The 15,862-nt window shown below is 39.0% G+C and overlaps 1 protein-coding gene across 2 annotated transcripts in view; it reads right to left on the reverse strand.

Annotated features, from left to right (window-relative positions):
- Positions 1-15,862, reverse strand: part of myofl (myoferlin like) — a 96,299-nt gene that overhangs the window by 5,896 nt on the left and 74,541 nt on the right. For both annotated transcript variants that reach the window (XM_061939198.2, XM_061939280.2), the window contains 9 exons: positions 9,662-9,790; positions 9,363-9,518; positions 9,185-9,276; positions 8,936-9,106; positions 2,905-3,053; positions 2,671-2,810; positions 449-537; positions 276-371; positions 60-201 (listed from right to left, as the gene is read on the reverse strand). In XM_061939198.2, coding sequence (XP_061795182.1) covers positions 60-201; positions 276-371; positions 449-537; positions 2,671-2,810; positions 2,905-3,053; positions 8,936-9,106; positions 9,185-9,276; positions 9,363-9,518; positions 9,662-9,790 — 1,164 coding nt within the window. The remainder of the gene's footprint in view (positions 1-59; positions 202-275; positions 372-448; positions 538-2,670; positions 2,811-2,904; positions 3,054-8,935; positions 9,107-9,184; positions 9,277-9,362; positions 9,519-9,661; positions 9,791-15,862) is intronic.

Raw genomic sequence — 15,862 nt, forward strand, 5'->3', positions numbered from 1 at the left:
GAAACAGACGACACTAATGAGATATTTGACTGAACATAAAGATTGCTCATCTCGCTCACTTTCTTGGAGACCACACACAGCTGCTCTGTAGGCAGGTAGTCGAAGGCAAAGATGAACCTCCAGTTGAAATTCCCATCGCCATCCAGGGATCTGTAATGAACGTCGGTCTTCTGCCTGTCCTCCTCCATCCCTGGCATCCATCTAGGACACGTGCAACAGATAGTGTCACTTCAAAGCACACAAGTAGGACGTAACAAGTGAGTGAACGGTTGTACCCTTTCACGTAGATATCACTCATGCTTTCCCCGGTGATGCTTGTTTCGTCCAGAGTGACATCCGTTGTGTTCCAAACAATGGCACGCAAGTAGTACCTATTTTGAGGATATCAGGATGATGATACTGTATCATCCTTGCTGTGCAGTCATCTATTCCAAATAAAGTCTCATACTTCCTGGCTTTCCGCGGCGTGATATCACATGGAGGCCCCAGCAGACCAAGATTCTTGGGAAAAATGTCCACCCACATCTGTATCCGTCCCTGTATTTGCGCAGATAAACAAATTATCATGCATTTTATTGTACAGAACAGCTCCAACAGTTCAATCAATCAATCAATCAAAGTTTATTTACATAGCCCTAAATCACAAGTGTCTCAAAGGGCTGCACAAGTCACAACGACATCCTCGGTTCAGATCCCACATCAGGGCAAGGAAAAACTCAACCCAATGGGACAATGAGAAACCTTGGAGAGGACCGCAGATGTGGGGATCCCCCCGTAGGGCAACCGGTGCAATGGACATTGAGTGGATCTAACAGTTGAACATTTGGATGTGTTGCTTTAACCAAGTGCATCTCAATTATTTTATATCAGGCACTCCCTAGGGGACAGCATTTTTTCTGTTTATTATCTTATTTGTACTTGTCAGGATAGTTATTTGCTGACACTAAACATGCTATTACGCTATTGCCTCCCCGGACACCTCACGGTGCCCCCCCACTATTTAAGAAGCACTGCATTAAAGGGGGCTGTTTGGAACTTGCATAGTACTCAGTGGCCTAGTGGTTAGAGTGTCCGCCCTGAGATCGGTAGGTTGTGAGTTCAAATCCCGGCCGAGTCATACCAAAGACTATAAAAATGGGACCCATTACCTCCCTGCTTGGCACTCAGCATCAAGGGTTGGAATTGGGGGTTAAATCACCAAAATGATTCCCGGGCGCGGCCACCGCTGCTGCCCACTGCTCCCCTCACCTCCCAGGGGGTGATCAAGGGTGATGGGTCAAATGCAGAGAATAATCTCGCCACACCTAGTGTGTGTGTGACAATCATTGGTACTTTAACTTTAACTTTAACTTTTAACATTAGGAGGGCGGGGTCGGGGTGGAAGTATATTTATAGCTAGAATTCACTGAAATTCAAGTATTTATTTTATATATATATATATATATATACATAATAAATACTTGAATATATATTTTATATATATATATATATATATATATATATATACATAAATACTTGAATATATATATACATAATAAATACTTGAATATATATTTTATATATATATATATATATATATATATATACATAACATAAAATAAATACTTGAATTTCAGTGTTCATTTATTTACACATATACACACACATAACACTCATCTACTCATTGTTGTATTTGAAAGTGCAATGCTTTGCAGCCAGTAGCACAGCCTTTGAAGGAGCGTAGGTATGGGCAGCATCTGTGAAATTTAATTTGTCTTTCTAATCATCTTTTCTAACCATACTGTTATGTTTTTGGACATTACTACTTGCCGTAGTTTTGAAGCAATGCATGATGGGAATCCGGATGTTGCGTGTCAGTGTATTAACGTGCCGGCTGGAATAAACACACGCTGAGAAATAGCTCCGTGCCTGCCTACTTTATGGGTTATAGATAAACCTATGGATAACGGAGACATATATAATAGTGTCCTTTTCAAGTTGTAGAGGACGCTAAAGGCAGTGCCTTTAAGGCACGCCCCCAATATTGTTGTCCGGGTGGAAATCAGGAGAAATTCGGGAGAATGGTTGCCCCGGGAGATTTTCGGGAGGGGCACTGAAATTCGGGAGTCTCCCGGAAAATTCGGGAGGGTTGGCAAGTATGTGCATAGAACCCCCGTTTAGGTTGTTGAATGTAGCCATGCTCGTCTGGATGTTATTGATATTTAAAGAGAAACTACATCTTGTGAGACGATGTCGGCGATGAAATGGGGAAATGCCCGCCATTTCCACTCGAATCAACCGACTACAAGGGGCACCACTGGCTTATACGGCGTCGAATGGGTGCTTCAAATTGTGAGTTCAAATATTTTATTTTTTTATTTTTTCACGTTTAATATGTTTTTTGCAATCCACATAAGATATGTTTTAATTGCTGAAGCGGGTTTATTGATTTTTTAAATGCTCCCGAAAATAATCCGTTTTGTACACTGTTGATGTGGTTCAATGCTCAGTAGGGCGTAAATGTGTTCCTGTATAGTACTTTTCCAGCAATGGTCATGTGGGGACATAAATGATGGTATTTTGAGAGGTAATCATTGAAGTCGGACATCACTGAAGGCCCCCCTCCCCCCCATACCACGGCACAGCTCCCCGGGAATGCCCGCCCCATTGTTTTAGAAGCACTGCTTTAACCTGAGACAAGTTGGGTTGGTGGGAGCTGCACAGGGTTCTGGTCTCGACATGCTCAGGTACTAAACCCTGGTTTCTGAGGACATGCAGGGCCAGTCTCTCTCTGGGCGCGCCCATGTGAGAGTTGATGACAGTGTTTGTCTCTGGAAGGGGTAAAAAAAAAAAAAAAAAAAAAAAACATGAAAAAAAAAAAATCATATGGGTGTTTTACAAAGCAAGTTTGCTTATTCTAAATACCAAAATCCTGTAGGTAGTATTGTTTTCCGGAAAAGGACAGAGAGCTTCCATCTCCCTCAATGCTTGGAGGAGGAACACCTCGAATCTTGGCCACATTCTGGAAGATCTGCGAAGGCTTCAGTTGGTCTCTCCATTGATTAACGCCTGAGCTGCAAGAAAATACAATAAAGCGTGGACGCCATTACTTTAAGATCCAAGAGACGTCATGAGTCTAATAGGGAATCCTGCTTGCGGACTGTTTCCAATTTCATTTCAAATATCTGACATGTGGACAACTTGGGTAAACCAGGTCATCCATCCATTTTCTACCGCTTGTCCCTTTTGGGGTCGCACCCATGTTCTTGTGTGGTGTTCAGGTCTGTGGGACCCGTTTTCATTTTTTATTAAAAGAAAAATGATACAATTACCGGTAATTAATTTTTCAAACTGAGACTCACTGACTTTGTCTCATTTTCTGTGAAGAACACATATCAGAATACATATTTAATGACCACACACCATACACCCCCCTACACATTTATATTACATATAAGATGTCCGGGTCCACTAGAAGTGTGGAAATTGATGTTCTATGACGCGCGCACACGCGCGCGCACACACGCACACACACACACACACACACACACACACACACACACACACACACACACACACACACACACACACACACACACACACACACACACACACACACACACACACACACACACACACACACACACACACACACACACACACACACACACACACACACACCAGGCCTAGACAGGAGGAGGACAGAGTGTAGGTACACAGAACATCAGAGGGTCAAATGTGCGAGATAATGAGAACAGACAAGTGTTGACAAACAATGTTGCAACCTTGTGTGGGAACCGCAGGTGCAGAAACACCAAAGAAGAATCCCTGTGGGATGCAGAAACTGGCAGAGAAATTTTCCGTGCAACGTTCATAGTGTTGTTACTCAGCTAGCGTTTGTGGGTCTGATGGACCCGTTGCATTTTGTGGCTTTTAATGCCTCACAATCAAACACTTTTATGTTAAAATACTGAACAGTTTTTTTTGGACTTTCACAATATTATGTCAGACCCACTCGACGTCCATTGCATCTGGTCTACCCGAGAGGAGATGGGTCACCCACATATGCGGTCCTCTCCAAGGTTTCTCAGTCATTCACATCGATGTCCCACTGGGGTTGTGAGTTTTTCCTTGCACTTATGTGGGCTCTGTACCGCGGATGTCGTTGTGGCTTGTGCAGCCCTTTGAGACACTTGTGATTTAGGGCTGTATAAATAAACATTGATTGATTGATTGATTGATATTGGGATAAGGTTCAGTATTTTAACATAAAAGTGTTTGATTGTGAGGCATTAAAAGCCACAAAATGCAACGGGTCCATCAGACCTACAAACGCTGGCTGAGTAACAACAATATGAACATTACACAAGGGTTAAATACGTAAGGCACAACATTTGCTTGTATGACCAAATCCAAACAACCTTCCCTACTCATGTTGCAAAAAAAAATGCAACCAACACAAAAAGTAAACACACATGGTCACACATAACACAACCAGCTCACTGAACTTCCAAGTGCCAAAACAAATCTAAATGACACCCATTTAAATCCATTACAATGCATGATGGGAAACATGCAAAACACTCTCTCCACAATTGTTGAATTTGTGATGTCACTAGGTGGAATAACTGCCTTCCGGTGCAGTCCATGTAATTGTGCCGCTGGTACATTATCATTAGCGGCGATTGCATCATACCTTATAGCCATTCAGCCTAGCATTCTAAGTAACACTGGCCAACAGAGTAATCTTTAAAGTTTTTGTTTCACACAGCATATGTATTTGATCAAGATTTTAATATTTAATATTATGCAACACTAGTGTTAACAATACTACATGTAATTTCTTATATAACAAGCATTTGATTCCACAGTATGTCATACAAAAAAGGATGGAGACATTACATTTCATGTGTTTATTTGAAATTTCTTGCATCTATTGTGCCGCTGGTATTTTAACATGAGCAGTCACTCAGCCTATCATACTAACTTATAGTTTGGTAACTATCATCAAGAGCAATTGCATCATACCTTATAGGTATTCAGCCTACCGTTCTAAGTTACGGTTTGGTTACGGCCATCTTTGTACTCCTCCTGCTATCTGGGTATTGAAATGTACCGTGATTCAAAGTAGCCTTGTAGATCATACTTGCCAACCCTCCTGAATTTTCCGGGAGACTCCCGAAATTCAGCGCCTCTCCCGAAAACCTCCCAGGACAAATATTCTCCCGAAAATCTCCCGGACCTGAGTGAGGACAGCCTTTTTTCACGACGGGAGGACAACAGGGTGACAAGAACTACCTAAATCATTCAGACTAGAGATAAATTGTATTATGTTTATCTTACCTACAAATAAATATATTTATTAATAAAAATAAAAATAAACTAAATAAATGTTTACTATATTTTGCTAAAAACATCAAAATTAATTGCATTTTTATTTGTATTTTTTCTGACTCCTTATTACATCCAGCCATAGAATTATACATTAAAATAAACATGTTTGAAATAATTAATTTTAAATGATCATAATAATTAATTTAAAATGACCATATCTAATTATTAAAATAATTGCTTGTTTATCAACAACTTTAGCATTTTATTCATTACATTTTGAAGCTCTCAGAAGCCAAGTTATGTTATATTCCTTAAGATTTATTTATGCAAGTTTGAAGTATCAATTATCTGAACACAGTTTTGTTTGCATATTTTCAGGATGTGTGTATATATATATATATATATATATATATATATGTGTATATATATGTATGTATATATATATGTATGGAATGCTTGACTTGGTGAATTCTAGCTGTCAATATACTCCTCCCCTCTTAACCACGCCCCCAACCCCCCCCTCCCGAAATCGGAGTTCTCAAGGTTGGCAAGTATGTTGTAGATAGTTTTAAAAAGCCTGAGTTTTTTTTTAATGTGTTTAAACTTTTTGCATCAACAATGATTTTGATATTTGGAAGTGTAATAGATAATAGGATAGTATTATAGAAGTTAAGAATGAATTGCTATTTATTATCAAGAATAATAATATCAATAGTAGTTGTTTTTATTCCAAATTGTGATTCTTAAAAAACTTTAAAAAAGTCTATGGATGTTTTCATTCACCCAGGTCATTGTATTCTCAGTGCATTCAATCGATCGCAACTGGACTGTTCGGTTTGTCTTAGAAGACGTTTTGCCTGTTATCCAAGTAGGCTTGGATGATCAGTTCATGCCTCTCATCAGTTCAGGCTCATAGCCATAATTGGTCAGATCTAGTCTAGAAGATGGTACCAAAATGCCTTTTGAACAGTCTAGTTGCGATCGATTGAATGCCCTGAAAAATCCTAAAAACAACTAAATAAAAATAGCAAATATCTATATATATAGTACAGGCCAACAGTTTGGACACACCTTCTCATTCAAAGCGTTTTCTTTATTTTCATGACTATTTACATTGTAGATGGTCCCTGAAGGCATCAAAACTATGAATGAACACATGTGGAGTTATGTACTTAACAAAAAAAGGTGAAATAACTCAAAACATGTTTTATTTTCTAGTTTCTTCAAAATAGCCACCCGTTGCTCTGATTACTGCTTGGCATACTCTTGGCATTCTCTCGATGAGCTTCAAGACTGTTGGAAAACCATTTCAGGCGACTACCTCTTGAAGCTCATCGAGAGAATGCCAAGAGTGTGCAAAGCCGTAATCGTAGCAAATGGTGGCTATTTTGAAGAAACTAGAATATAAAACATGTTTTCGGTTATTTCACCTTTTTTTGTTAGGTACATAACTCCACATGTGTTCATTCATAGTTTTGATGCCTTCAGTGACAATTAAATAGTCATGAAAATAAAGAAAATGCATTGAATGAGAAGGTGTGTCCAAACTTTTTGTCTGTTTTTTTCCCCCGATTCTCAAAAATTTCGAATCGATTAAGAATCCATCCATCCATCCATCCATTTTTTACCGCTTGTCCCTTTCGGGTTCGCGGGGGGTGCTGAAGCATATAATCTCCATTTAAAAAAATTGCATACATCCAACAATGTATCCGGTCCCCTGTTGGGTGGACATTTTAATAAGGTAAACTAATTAAAGATTTAAAACATTACTACTTGAGATTAATTATGAGTTAACTTTGGTCGAAATTAAATATAACAAACTATTTTAAACATATTAATTGTTCTCCCTAAATATTTACGATAGCATTACAATACTTAAAGGGGAACATTATCACAATTTCAGAATGGTTAAAACCATTAAAAATCAGTTCCCAGTGGCTTATTATATTTTTCGAAGTTTTTTTCAAAATTTTACCCATCACGCAATATCCCTAAAAAAAGCTTCAAAGTGCCTGATTTTAACCATCGTTATATGCACCCGTCCATTTTCCTGTGACGTCACATAGTGATGCCAACACAAACAAACATGGCGGAAAGAACAGCAAGCTATAGCGACATTAGCTCGGATTCAGACTCGGATTTCAGCGGCTTAAGCGATTCAACAGATTACGAATGTATTGAAACGGATGGTTGTAGTGTGGAGGCAGGTAGCGAAAACGAAATTGAAGAAGAAACTGAAGCTATTGAGCCATATCGGTTTGAACCGTATGCAAGCGAAACCGACGAAAACGACACGACAGCCAGCGACACGGGAGAAAGCGAGGACGAATTCGGCGATCGCCTTCTAACCAACGATTGGTATGTGTTTGTTTGGCATTAAAGGAAACTAACAACTATGAACTAGGTTTACAGCATATGAAATACATTTGGCAACAACATGCACTTTGAGAGTGCAGACAGCCCAGTTTTCATCAATTAATATATTCTGGAGACATACCCTCATCCGCGCTCTTTTCCTGAAAGCTGATCTGTCCAGTTTTGGAGTTGATGTCAGCAGGCCAGGGAAGCTAGGGTCGATAGGGGGTTTAGCTCGCTCGTCTGCGGGAACAAACTCCCGCCATTGCTTGCCGTGCTACCGAGGTCCTTTGTCCCTGAATTGCTCACACACTCCGGCAGATTCAATGGGGGTCTGGCGGCAAATTTCTTTGACTTTATCGTTGGAAATGCATCTGCTTTGAGTGTCGCAGGATATCCACACATTCTTGCCATCTCTGTCGTAGCATAGCTTTCGTCGGTAAAGTGTGCGGAACAAACGTCCAATTTCTTGCCACTTTCGCATCTTTGGGCCACTGGTGCAACTTGAATCCGTCCCTGTTCGTGTTGTTACACCCTCCGACAACACACCGACGAGGCATGATGTCTCCAAGGTACGGAAAACAGTCGAAAAAACGGAAAATAACAGAGCTGACTTGACTCAGTGTTTGAGAAAATGGCGGATTGCTTCCCGATGTGACGCCACGTTGTGACGTCATCGCTCCGAGAGCGAATATTAGAAAGGCGTTTAATTCGCCAAAATTCACCCATTTAGAGTTCGGAAATCGGTTAAAAAAATATATGGTCTTTTTTCTGCAACATCAAGGTATATATTGACACTTACATAGGTCTGGTGACAATGTTCCCCTTTAAGGGAAGAGCTTGCTCAGGACAGATCCAGCTGGAGACCCACCATGAACACTAGACTGAAAGCTAGCGAGGCAAAACTCTGCCAGCTTGCAGATGAGAAGCGAGCTCAGAGAAAGAGCAAGCAACTACATCCTGTAGCTGACTCGACCTACAAATGCACCAAGTGCAACAGAGACTGTCACTCCCGTGTGGGCCTGTACAGCCACAACAGACGCTGCATGACCAACTAAATCATATCCAAAGGGCGCCAATCCATTGTCTTCCGAGACTTACGGATGCCAACAACAATACTTATGCCACCCCTGATTAAGACATTAGCCCTGGTACTCTGAAATTGATTAATTAAACCACCTAGCTATATGAGGAAAGAACATGGTAGGGTATGTGGTGTGTATGTGCAGTTATCTCCTTTACACTTCAAGACAAGCGTGATACTCACACACAGTATGTCTGTGGCAGGCCGCAGCAAGACCTGAAGCGGGACAGCAACCGGTTCTCCAAATCGATGATCGTCTCGCCCACTTTCTCGTCGCGGCTCAGCAAGTCGTAGTCGTACACGGCAATCTTCAGATCCTTGTCTTGTGGCAAGAAGCAGGACAGCTCAAACATCCTAAACAAAGTCAGAAAAAGGTTCTAGGGGATGAACGGAATTGGTAGATAAATACATTGGAGAAAGATCTGAATCAACCTTCCAAACTCTGGATTGAGAGTGTTTGGTTTGTAGTTATCCCGGTCATCCACGGTTTTCCTGCCAAGTGTAATCTTCACATACGGATCACACTGAAATTGCAAGGAAAACCTGTGTTTAACTTCATGTTAATTTGTTGTATTTGTAGAATGATGTTTTAATGAGCAACATACTGTACCATGCCGTTTGTGTCCTTGGGCTGCAGGTCAATACAGCGCACCACATAGATCCTGACCAGACATTCCTGAGGTCCACTCTCAGGAAGCTCTCTGAACTGACGAGGAGGAGCTGGCACCCCAGGGTCATCGGGCAGCGGGTAGATCTTGAACGAGCCCTGCGCTCACACAAAAAGGAAAATAATACATCATTGTGTGTTGACGTGGTCATTTCCTGACGCTATCAACCTCGTGCACTAGAGGGCAGACAAACGCAGGTTAAAAAGCGGGAATTCCTCTCACTGCACAGTAGCTTCCTCACCTTAAACTCCCCCACAACTGAGGGGTCATCTTCATCTTCGTCTGTCTTTCCTCGCAGGAGTTTGAAAGTGCTGCAGAAATCGGTGAGACCTTGGAACTGTTCCACTTGTTCTAGTTCGCGGTCGTACACCTGAAAGCCACGTTGCAAGGTTATACAGGGACAGTTCATGATTGGAGATGCAGAACAGAAGTACAAACCCCGTTTCCATATGAGTTGGGAAATTGTGTTAGATGTAAATATAAATGGAATACAATGATTTGCAAATCCTTTTCAACCCATATTCAGTTGAATGCACTACAAAGATAAGATATTTGATGTTCAAACTCATAAACTTTATTTTTTTTTTTGCAAATAATAATTAACTTGGAATTTCATGGCTGCAACACGTGCCAAAGTAGTTGGGAAAGGGCATGTTCACCACTGTGTTACATGGTCTTTCCTTTTAACAACACTCAGTAAACGTTTGGGAACTGAGGAGACACATTTTTTAAGCTTCTCGGGTGGAATTCTTTCCCATTCTTGCTTGATGTACAGCTTAAGTTGTTCAACAGTCCGGGGGTCTCCGTTGTGGTATTTTAGGCTTCATAATGCGCCACACATTTTTAATGGGGGACAGGTCTGGACTACAGGCAGGCCAGTCTAGTACCCGCACTCTTTTACTATGAAGCCACGTTGATGTAACACGTGGCTTGGCATTGTCTTGCTGAAATAAGCAGGGGCGTCCATGGTAACGTTGCTTGGATGGCAACATATGTTGCTCCAAAACTTGTATGTACCTTTCAGCATTAATGGTGCCTTCACAGATGTGTAAGTTACCCATGTCTTGGGCACTAATACACCCCCATACCATCACAGATGCTGGCTTTTCAACTTTGCGCCTATAACAATCCGGATGGTTCTTTTCCTCTTTGGTCCGGAGGACACGACGTCCACAGTTTCCAAAAACAATTTGAAATGTGGACTCGTCAGACCACAGAACACTTTTCCACTTTGTATCAGTCCATCTTAGATGAGCTCAGGCCCAGCGAAGCCGACGGCGTTTCTGGGTGTTGTTGATAAACGGTTTTCGCCTTGCATAGGAGAGTTTTAACTTGCACTTACAGATGTAGCGACCAACTGTAGTTACTGACAGTGGGTTTCTGAAGTGTTCCTGAGCCCATGTGGTGATATCCTTTACACACTGATGTCGCTTGTTGATGCAGTACAGCCTGAGGGATCGAAGGTCACGGGCTTAGCTGCTTACGTGCAGTGATTTCTCCAGATTCTCTGAACCCTTTGATGATATTACAGACCGTAGATGGTGAAATCCCTAAATTCCTTGCAATAGCTGGTTGAGAAAGGTTTTTCTTAAACTGTTCAACAATTTGCTCACGCATTTGTTGACAAAGTGGTGACCCTCGCCCCATCCTTGTTTGTGAATGACTGAGCATTTCATGGAATCTATTTTTATACCCAATCATGGCACCCACCTGTTCCCAATTTGCCTGTTCACCTGTGGGATGTTCCAAATAAGTGTTTGATGACCATTCCTCAACTTTATCAGTATTTATTGCCACCTTTCCCAACTTTTTTGTCACGTGTTGCTGGCATCAAATTCTAAAATTAATGATTATTTGCAAAAAAAAAAAATGTTTATGAGTTTGAACATCAAATATGTTGTCTTTGTAGTATATTCAATTGAATATGGGTTGAAAATGATTTGCAAATCATTGTATTCCGTTTATATTTACATATAACACAATTTCCCAACTCATATGGAGACGGGGTTTGTATTTGGACAACAACAGAGATTTTTTCCACATGACTCATTTGTTTTTAGTTGTGCTTTCTGTTTGGAATGATCTTGAGAGACTATTGAGTGATTTTTTTTTTTTTAATATAAATTTTGTGTTGAAAATGAAATAAAGGTAAAAGTTTTGGGATTTGACACCACCACAATGGATTTGAAATCAAAACAATATTTTCAGGTAGACACTTAAAGTCTCACAAATACATGGTTTTAACCTTTTAGGGATTACAGTAAATCCTTGTTTATCGCTGTTAATTGGTTCCGGGCCGAGCGTGGTAAATACATTTACGCAAAGTAGGACATGTTAATATTAATATTAAATGTTCATAGCTAGAGCATAAAAACCTTCTAAATACGTTTTTTTAACACAATGAGAGCCCTTTAGACATGAAATACCAACAATTTATGTCACCTTTACACAAAATAAGGCGAGTTGGAAGAGCCGTTAGCCTCAAGCCAACGGCGCCTTGCCGCAGTTCAAAGCGGTTGCCTGGCAACCGAAAGCTACGGCGAGTTTACAGCTGTTTTAAAGTGATTCCGACGTCGCAGAGTGATATAAGTTGACAGGCTGACACCCAAAATTGATCTCTGAACGGCGCAAGGTACGAAATTGTTGAAAAAACAAGTGAAAAGTACCGCTAGTTGCTAAAGAAGTAACTGCCGCTAAGACATAAGAGGCACTGACGTCATCGACTGCCGCGATGAAAAAAGGTAGAGGAAAGACTGAACAAGATTTGAGGCTGGACACAGGACATGATGGGTTGCAAGAATGGATACAAAAAATACTCCATGATTTTAAAGAAGAAATGAAAGAAGAATGGAAGTACATGATGGAGGGATGGAAAGAAGAAATGAAAGAAATGAAAGAAGAACACAGACAAGATGTGAAAAGTCTGCAGCAATGTATAGAAAGTCTGCAATCTGACAAAACCATCAGAAAGAATGAAGCCACTGAAATGGGCAAACAAATAAAGATCCTTCAAGAAGACAACAACATGCTGAAGAATATCATAGATGGAATGGATCAGGATAAACGGATGAATGATATCATCGTGACAGGGCACCGAATTAAACCAAGATCCTATGCGAAAGCTGTGAATAATGAAGGTGAACCAGATGAAATGGATATGGTCTCAGCAGAACAGCAAGTGGTCAACTTTCTGCAATCAAAAGAAATTGAAATCGACATTAATACCATCGAAACATGCATCCCACTGAACGGAAGAAACAACAACGCCACTCCAGTCGTGCTCGTGAAACTTGTAAACAGAAAATCTAAAATGGCATTGCTGAGACAGGGAAAGAAGCTGAAGGGAACAAATGTGTACATGAATGAGCATCTCACAAAACGCAATGCTGGAATTGCCAAGAAAGCACGCGACTTGAGAAAGCAGGGAAAAATCCAGGGAACTTGGAGCGCCAACTGTAAAATCTACATCAAGCTGAATGGAGGTCCAGAAGCAAGAGTACTTGCTGTCCAAGACATCAAGGACCTGGACAATTTTTAAAGTTTACACAGCTTCCACAACAACGATGATAATGAACTCTGACAGAAAACAAGCACCTAAATTCAGCATCAACACTACTATGTTCCAAGGAACGACTAAACAAGAGGACCTAGATTCAGGATTGCATCCACCTACACTTATAGAGATTATTGAAACAACATCAAAGATTGTTGAACAAGAAAACATGGAACTAAAAAATTTCTGCAACAAAGATCATAAAAACCAGGATTTGGAAAATGATATAGATCCAGATACAAATTTTTTCTCCCACTTCAGTAATAATTGTTTTTATTATACAGATGATCAATATAACAGCAACATTAAATGTGATAACAAATTGTCAATTATTCATTTTAATAGCAGAAGCTTGTATGCAAACTACAACAATATTAAGAACTTTTTGGAACGCATCAACGAACCCTTCAAAGTCATTGCTGTCACGGAAACATGGATTGATGATAAAAAAGGAATAGATTTTGATCTGGATGGATATGAACTAAACTACATCAACAGAAACAACAAAAATGGAGGAGGAGTAGCTGTGTACGTGATGAAGAACCTGAACTACAAAGTGGTAAAAAACATGTCATTTGCTATAGATAATATTTTAGAATGTATAACAATTGAAATATGTCAGGAAAAAAGCAAAAACATATTCATCAGTTGTATATATAGATCACCTAAGTCAAGTATAGAAACATTTGAAGAATGGATCAAGGCTACTTACATGGACAACGGGCAAAGAATAATTTTCCTATGTGGTGACTTTAATATTGACTTATTGAACCCTAACAAGCAAAAGTCTATTGATGACTTCATTGATACAATGTACAGCATCAGTTTATATCCTAAAATCACAAAGCCAAGCAGAATTACAGGACACTGTGCCACGCTTATTGATAATATTTTTACCAATGATTTTGATAATAACACTACAAGTGGTCTACTTATAACCGATGTTAGTGATCATCTGCCAGTTTTTACAATATATGATGGAAACTACAAGAAGAACACGGAAGACAAAAGGACATTTCGAAGACTGTGCACAGAGAAGAGGATGATTGCTTTCAAAATTGAGCTACAAAAGCAAGATTGGGACAATGTGTACAATGAAAATGAGGTTGATGAAGCATATGAACATTTCTTAAACAAGTTCATAATACTTTATAACAAACATTGTCCATGGATACAACTCAGTAATAAGCAGAGAAAGAATAATCAACCATGGATGACAAAAGGATTAAAAAATGCTTGTAAGAAGAAGAATACACTATATAGGAAATTTATAGCACAAAGAACTACAGAGGCAGAAATTAAGTACAAAAAGTATAAAAACAAGTTAACATACATACTACGATTATGTAGAAAAGAATATTACAGTGAATTATTGGACAAGAACAAAACTAATATGAGAGCAACATGGGGCATCCTCAATAGCATTATTAAAAATGGCACTAAGAGGGACTACCCTCAATACTTCTTAGACGGAAATAAAAAAAATGACAACATAAAGGAAGTAGTTGAAAGCTTCAATAATTATTTTGTAAATATTGGACCAAAATTGGAAGAAAGGATTCCAGACCCAGTTTCAATTGAGGACTATAATGATACCATAGAGCGAAATCCCAACTCCATGTTCCTCAGTAATGTGACACAGGAGGAAATAGTTACAATCGTGAAAAAATGTAAATCCAAGACTTCAACTGATTGTAATGAAATTGATATGGAAACGATAAAAAAGGTTATTGAAGAGATCTCAGGACCATTAATGTATATTAGTAACCTATCATTTCAAACAGGTACATTTCCAAACAAAATGAAAATAGCTAAAGTTGCACCAATTTACAAGACTGGCGACAAACATCAATTTACAAACTATAGACCTGTTTCCTTACTTCCACAATTTTCTAAAATCATTGAAAAACTGTTCAATAACAGATTAGAGAGTTTCATAAATAAAAATAGAATACTCGAAGAAAATCAATATGGATACAGAGCTAATGTTTCAACTTCAATGGCTTTAATTGAAATTACAGAAGAAATTACCAATGCTATAGATAATAAAAAATGTGCGGCAGCAGTTTTTATGGATCTAACTAAAGCATTTGACACAATTAATCACAATATTTTAATCAAAAAACTAGAACGATATGGCATCAGAGGGTTAGTCTTAAACTGGATAAGAAGTTATCTAATGAACAGGAAACAATACGTGAAGGTAGGCGAACACACCTCTACAACGCTAAATATATCCTGTGGTGTACCTCAGGGATCAATACTAGGACCTAAATTATTCAATCTATATATAAATGACATTTGTAAAGTTACAAAAGATTTAAAGTTAGTATTATTTGCGGATGATACAACAGCGTTTTGTTCAGGAGAGAATACACAGAAGATACTACAAATAATAACAGAAGAAATTAATAAATTAAAAAGATGGTTTGACAAAAACAGACTATCGTTGAATCTCAGTAAAACTAAAATAATGCTATTTGGTAACAGTAGAAGAGAAAATCAAACACAAATACAAATAGACGGAATAGAAATTGAAAGAGTAAATGAAACCAAATTTCTAGGTATAATGATTGATGATAAATTGAACTGGAAATCTCACGTAAAAAATATACAACATAAAGTAGCAAGAAACACGTCAATAATGAATAAAGCAAAACATGTTCTAGACAAAAAATCACTTCATATTCTCTACTGCTCACTAGTGTTACCATATCTGAGTTATTGTGCAGAAATATGGGGAAATAATTACAAAAGTACACTTCATTCATTAACGGTGTTACAAAAAAGATCAGTTAGAATAATACATAATGTTGGATATAGAGAACACACAAATCCTTTATTTATTGAATCAAAGATTCTGAAATTCTACGACATAGTGAATTTGCA

The sequence above is a fragment of the Nerophis lumbriciformis genome, linkage group LG02, assembly GCF_033978685.3.
Source record: "Nerophis lumbriciformis linkage group LG02, RoL_Nlum_v2.1, whole genome shotgun sequence".
Taxonomy (NCBI): Eukaryota; Metazoa; Chordata; class Actinopteri; order Syngnathiformes; family Syngnathidae; genus Nerophis; species Nerophis lumbriciformis.